The sequence below is a fragment of the Nicotiana attenuata genome, chromosome 6, assembly GCF_001879085.1.
Source record: "Nicotiana attenuata strain UT chromosome 6, NIATTr2, whole genome shotgun sequence".
NCBI classification, from domain to species: Eukaryota; Viridiplantae; Streptophyta; class Magnoliopsida; order Solanales; family Solanaceae; genus Nicotiana; species Nicotiana attenuata.
The window spans coordinates 47,745,156-47,751,598 of NC_031994.1; the positions used below are offsets into that span (position 1 = coordinate 47,745,156).

Consider the following 6,443-nt stretch of genomic DNA (forward strand, 5'->3'; position numbering starts at 1 on the left):
TGCTAGGTCGATGATAATCTAGCATAGCTCTAAAAGCTCATCTAAATTCTGCGTTATTTGCGCCTCGACAGTTCCAAATGATCATATTCTTACTTATGTTTCTGCTTGATACTCCCCTTTCATGGCTACTGGTGGGGCTGTGGCTGCTCCTCATGCTCTCCCGTTGTGTCCAGTAGTGAGTAAACATTGTTGGGACTAACACCACTGCATGCTGGTAAAGGCTTGGGGGGTTCATTTTCCTGATGGAGATGGAGCACTTCCTCAAACCACTAGGCAACTTAAGATGAACCTTTTTCCTTTTCTTGCTTGGAAGGCCATTGTTTTGGGGTATCTTAACACCTTGTGCTTCACTATTCTTTCTGTTGGGATTTCTTCCTCTTCTTCCTCCTCTTCCATCAAAGTTTGGCTCGGATTTTGTAGTGTTGGAGGGGCCATCTGTGCTTGGCTCGAGCTTTGAAGGGGTGAGGGTGGGACTGTTCTGGGCAGAGGGGCTAAGGGGGTGCTGCTGCTGGGTTGTGAGTTTGGCTGAGCTAGAGTAGTTTGGAAGGTAGGAGCTAGGGTTGGAGGTTTTGCATGGGACGGGTATATTGGAAGGTTAGGGTTGGACATGCTGTACGTGGGTTGTTGGGGCCATGCATGGGAGCTCCATGGAGATGGGTGTGGACCTAGATTCATTTGCATAGGGTGGAACTGTTGGGGACTCATCCATGGGCGAATCATGGCATTGTTTAGGCCCAGTTGCATCCCTTCCGCTACAATCTGTGCTAGGTAGGATGGATCCCCTATTTGGACTATAAGATCCCTCCCCTCTAGTTGTAGGCTTTTGTTCAAAGCATGGCCCATAAGACCCCATTCCAACCAAGATTGGGGAGCATGGTCTGGTTGTATGGGCCTTGTAGTGAAGATCAGAGGGGTTTGGGGTTGGTTTGTGAGTTGTGGCCTCATCCAAACATTCCTTCGTGGCCTTGGGTACCTCCTGTTGTGGTTGTTTGATGGTAGCTTGGTATCTTGTGATTTGTTTTTTCTTTGGATTGAGTCTTTTAGAGTAAGTGAATCGTTACTAGTGAGTAAGTATCTATTTGAATCTGTTACTTTAGTAGTAGGGCCATTATGTGTTGAAAAGGTTATGTCCATCCTAGGAGTCAAGATGTCTTGTTCATTAATGGGATTATGACTTGGGGTTGACAAGGAATGATGTTGATTTGTACTATGGTTGTGTTGTAAGGGGCTGATGGATTGCAAAGGTGAAATGGAGGTGTTAGTTTGTGGGCTACTAAGGTTTTGCATTAAAGAGGAGGATTGGCTATTTGTAAGTATAGTAGGATCTATATCCATTAATTGCTTTTTGTTGTTTTCCTCCGCTGGTACTACTGCTAAAGGGCTATCTTGGGTTTTTGGTTGGGAGGAGTTATTGCCCAAGGGTGTATATGAGTTAAGGGGTGAGTTAATGGGGGAGGGTTGTTCTAGGTTGGTTATAGCAAGGTCCTTTGTGTAAAGGCTAGAACTTGGTTTGTCTTTGTGATGTTGATATCTTAGGTCTTTATAAAAGGTACTGTCCTTTTGTTGGCTTTGGTTTGTAGGGGAACGGGGGGAAATAGTAGAAATCTCACCTAAGGGCTGAGTATTGTCCATCGGGTTTTGGTTTCCCTTATTAGTTGGTGATAGCTTCTGGGCATTTGCAACATCAGCTTTTTGCCATTGTTCTGTACTTTGGATAGGCTTTTTTGTAGTCAATCCTTTAGAGTACTCTAGGTCTTTTCTAGGGTTTAAAATATGTGGATTGTTTTGATACTTTTTGTTTTTCTTTTGGTGGGAAACAATTGTCCATTGGTCAATCTTTTGTGTGATAGCCTCCACCGTGTTTGGCTTGGGCAGGGTCTTGGATGGATTTGTTCCTTGTTGTTCCACGGATTTTGGTAAGGCCAACTACTCGGGTTATGTCCAAGCCTGCCACAATTTGTGCATAGGAGATTAAAGCCCTCGTAGGTAATTTGTTGTATATGTTTGCCGATCACAATGTAGGTTTTTAATGGTTTTTCTATGGTTACCATTACGCATAGTCGAGCATACTTACCTCTTAGCGCGGATTTGGTGCATGCATCAATGCCTATTAGTTGTCCTAGCTTTCCTCCAATTTTTTGGAGTATATCGTAGTCATAGAATTCAGTGGTTAATTCCGGGAGTCTTGCCCATATGGCTGAGTATGTTACCGCAGCTTTGGAAGCTACGAATCTGGGCTCCCATTTTTTTACTGTGAGGAATTGATTCCCTATGAACCATGGTCCTTCATGAAGGGCCTTGTTATAATTCTCCTCTTTAGCAAATCTTATTAGGTAATAGTCGCATCCTAGGTCCACCAGAGATAGGGTTTCAGTTGGTTTCCATATGGCGTGTAGCTTGTTTTGGAGAAATTGGTAACCAACTCTCCTGCCAAAAATTTTGATAATAAGAGCATTGGTCCAGTTTTTGTATATACGCTCCTTATCCGATGAGGTGATGGGAATGAAGAACTCTGGGTTAGGGTAGTTATCAGTTTCATCTTCCTGTTCGTAGGAATCCATGTTTTGTAGTACTGTAACTTGGCTACCCTCTGGTTCATTGTTTGCGATATTACATGATATCAAGGTGTCCAGGAAAGACAACCTCTTTGTAGGGTTTGTTATGTCTTTTGCTTCTGTTGCTGGTTCACCCATAGGTTTTCCTCTACTAATTTCCATGTCCATTGGTGAGGGTGTAGTGAGGGAAGGGCCTGGCGTTACCATTTGGGCTACTTGCTCATTTGTTAAAGCTTGGCTGGACATTTCTCCTGTTAAGGCATTGAGGGTCAATTCTTTTTGGTTCAAATAATTTAGGTCCTTAATGTTCATCTGGGGAGGATGAGCGAAAGAAGGTGAGGAAAAGAAGAGTTAGGGAGTTTGATGAGGGATCCTTTAGAGAGAAGGTAGAGTCTTTCTCTCTAACCCATTTTGATAAACTAGGACATGATATAACATCTGTGTGACAAACATGATTAATTTTCTTATCTATTGCACTAATGTTCAAAACAACAAACATATCTCGTTTAAAAAAATTAACAACGCACAACCTTAAAGGTTTCCTGTTTGAGTTTAACTCTAATAATCTGACACTTTTTAAATACGTATTAAATTACCTAAAAAATAATTAAAAAAAATTGTCATAAAAAGTGAATTACCGACCTGTAAAATAAGGTAAGCTACCTCAAATAATAGGTTAAAGTAAAAACTCTTTAGACCGTAATTTATAACTTTAGTAAATCCTTCCTATTTTATACCTTACGGCCGAAATAAATGAGAACACATTGATATTGCAATTTTAAAAATAGGTAAATCGTTATTTTAACTCTTCAATCATAGGAAGCAATAAATTTTCTCTCTATGATAAATAAAGACGAGATATTCCAAGTCCCTTTACCCATTTAGTCCGTTCGCTGTTTCACGGAGCTAGAAACCGAAGAAGAAACATCCTACTAGTCTGTTTCGTCAAGTTTCTTTTGAGGCAAACGTACTTTTTTTTTGTCAAAAGTGTTTTTTTTCTAAAATTAATGTGTTTGGCCAAGCTTTTAAAAAGAAAAAAATGCTTTTGAGGAGAAGCAAATGTTGTTTTGGAGTAGCTTCTCTCCAAAAGCTTTTTTCAACAAAGCACTTTTGAGAAAAATACACTTAAAAATAGTTTTTTAAAGTTTTCCCAAATACTAATTGCTGCTCAAAAGTGCTTTTCAAATTAATTGGTCAAACACAAACTGCTTCTCACCAAAAGTGCTTTTGAGAAAAGTATTTTTAAAAAAAAATACTTCTCAAAATAAATTATTTTTTGCAGCTTGGCCAAACCGGGTAAAAGCTTTGACACAATGTGCCAATGGCAAAGTTTGAAAGTCAACAGTCAATACATGGAAACGTATTACATTGTTTTTTTAATGCAATATGGACCCATGTGCAAGTTTTCCACACGGTCTAAGCTTGACTTGTGAAGTCTACGCTCGTTTTTCATACACAAAGCCGCCAGCCATTTTCCTTCATAAAGATATCAAACACTTCGAAAAATTATCCACCATCCACCCACCAGGCTGGTTTCTCTCCTCCCTCCGGTCTGCCGGAAAAACAAGAACCTCAATGGCCTTTACTGCTTCACAAATCCACTTCTTTTTCTTCTCCCTTTTCGCCTTTTTACTTATTGCTGTTCAAGCAAGACTGAATCTTAATCCACCAGATCATGCTGCACTTTTGCTTGTCCAAAAAGACTTGGGCATCCAAGGTCAACGCATTGCACTACTTTGCAACTCTGCAACAATATCCTGCGAAAGACGAAAGGCAAACAGAACACAATTGTTGAGAGTCACCCGTATTGACTTCAGATCCAATGGATTGACTGGAACTTTATCTCCTGCCATTGGAAAACTTTCTGAGCTCAAAGAGCTCTCTCTTCCAAACAACCAACTCTTTGACCAAATCCCAGTTCAGATTCTTGACTGCCGTAAACTGGAGATCCTTGACCTTGGAAACAATCTGTTTTCTGGGAAAGTTCCATCTGAACTATCATCTCTACTCCGCCTTCGAATTCTTGATCTTTCATCAAATGAGTTTTCTGGGAATCTTAACTTCTTGAAGTATTTTCCCAATTTAGAAAAACTCTCTTTAGCTGATAACATGTTCGCTGGAAAAATACCCCCTTCTGTGAAATCTTTCAGAAATCTGCGTTTCCTTAATATTTCAGGAAACAGTTTTCTTGAAGGTCCTTTGCCTGTTATGAGTCAAGTTGAGCACTTGTCAGCAGATTTGGATCAGAACAACTTCGTTCCAAAACGTTACATTCTTGCTGAAAATTCAACAAGGCCAAATCAGATATCAGCAGTGGCACCTAATTCCAATTCAGGAAATGCCCTGGCTCCAGCATCGAGTCATAATGTCACTCCAATCCATAAACGTAATAACAAGAAGAAAAGGAAAGTCAGAGCGTGGTTTCTTGGTTTCTTTGCTGGTTCTTTCGCAGGGGCTATATCTGCAGTACTCTTATCAGTTCTCTTTAAGCTGGTAATGTTTTTCGTCCGAAAGGGAAAGACTGATGGAAGTTTAACAATATACAGTCCACTGATTAAGAAAGCCGAGGATTTGGCCTTCTTAGAGAAAGAAGATGGAGTAGCATCACTTGAAATGGTTGGAAAAGGTGGATGTGGAGAAGTTTATAGAGCTGAGTTACCGGGAAGTAATGGGAAGATTATAGCTATAAAGAAGATTATACAACCCCCAATTGGTGCTGCAGAACTCACCGAGGAAGATACCAAGGATTTGAACAAGAAAATGCGACAGGTAAAATCAGAAATTCAAATTCTTGGTCAAATCAGACACAGGAATCTGCTTCCCCTACTGGCACATATGCCTAGGCCAGACTGCCATTACTTGGTATATGAATATATGAAAAATGGGAGCTTACAAGATATCCTCCAGCAAGTCACAGAAGGGACAAGGGAATTAGATTGGTTGGGACGACACCGAATTGCAGTAGGGATAGCTGCTGGACTGGAGTATCTCCATATAAACCACAGTCAATGCATAATTCACAGAGATCTAAAGCCAGCAAATGTCCTTCTTGACGATGATATGGAAGCTCGAATTGCTGATTTTGGACTTGCAAAGGCACTTCCAGATGCCCATACACATATTACGACTTCAAATGTTGCAGGAACTGTGGGATATATTGCACCGGAATACCATCAGACACTAAAGTTTACAGATAAGTGTGATATATACAGCTTTGGTGTGGTGTTAGCAGTGCTGGTTATAGGAAAGCTTCCATCAGATGAATTTTTCCAGCACACGCCTGAGATGAGTTTAGTGAAGTGGCTGAGAAATGTAATGACTTCTGAGGATCCGAAAAGGGCAATTGATCAAAAGCTGATAGGAAATGGATTTGAGGAGCAAATGCTTTTGGTTCTCAAGATAGCTTGCTTTTGTACTCTGGAAAATCCAAAGGAGAGGCCTAACAGTAAGGATGTTAGGTGTATGTTAACTCAGATCAAGCATTAGGGATATTGCATAATGAATAAGTTGGTTTATGTAACTAAGAATGTGTTCCATGGAGACTTTGCAAGTTAAGTTTTTGTTGTGATTGGTTTATACAAAGTAAATCAAATCTCTGTACTAAAGTAGTCTTAATGGTATTCTTTCCACTTTTCTGCTGAAGTTACTAAATAATATGGAACCCATAAAAAACAGGTAATCAGAAATGCTTAATACAGACTCTCCCCTATGCCATCACACAACAAATTCTGAAAACATCTAAACTTTACAGCAGCAATCAGCTTTTATTTCTCTCGTGTCATTGATCAAATGATTCACTCTTTCAACACCCATGCTTGTTTATAGTGCAGCAACAAATGATTCACTCTTTCAACAGAACATTCACACAGACTAAAGCCCTCTCCTGAG

General features: G+C 40.2%; 2 protein-coding genes across 2 annotated transcripts; one reads left to right on the forward strand and one right to left on the reverse strand.

Moving 5' to 3' along the window:
• Positions 126-843, reverse strand: LOC109227816 (extensin-like). Its single transcript, XM_019393012.1, has 2 exons — positions 340-843; positions 126-239 (listed from the first exon to the last, which is right to left on the reverse strand). The coding sequence occupies exons 1-2, from the start codon at positions 841-843 to the stop codon at positions 126-128; spliced, it is 618 nt and encodes a 205-aa protein (XP_019248557.1).
• Positions 4,039-6,197, forward strand: LOC109226950 (leucine-rich repeat receptor-like serine/threonine/tyrosine-protein kinase SOBIR1). The gene has a single exon (XM_019391897.1). It carries the CDS (start codon positions 4,131-4,133, stop codon positions 6,039-6,041), a length of 1,911 nt encoding a protein of 636 aa, XP_019247442.1. The 5' UTR covers positions 4,039-4,130; the 3' UTR covers positions 6,042-6,197.

What these genes read in the sequence shown, in the direction of transcription:
- LOC109226950 (XM_019391897.1), top strand. Translation starts at nt 4,131, where the DNA reads ATGGCCTTTACTGCTTCACAAATCCACTTCTTTTTCTTCTCCCTTTTC.
- LOC109227816 (XM_019393012.1), bottom strand. Translation starts at nt 843, where the DNA reads ATGGGCCATGCTTTGAACAAAAGCCTACAACTAGAGGGGAGGGATCTT. An exon ending in AAAGAATAGTGAAGCACAAG is followed by an intron (nt 240 to 339) that starts GTGTTAAGATAC and finishes CATCTCCATCAG; the next exon opens with GAAAATGAACCCCCCAAGCC.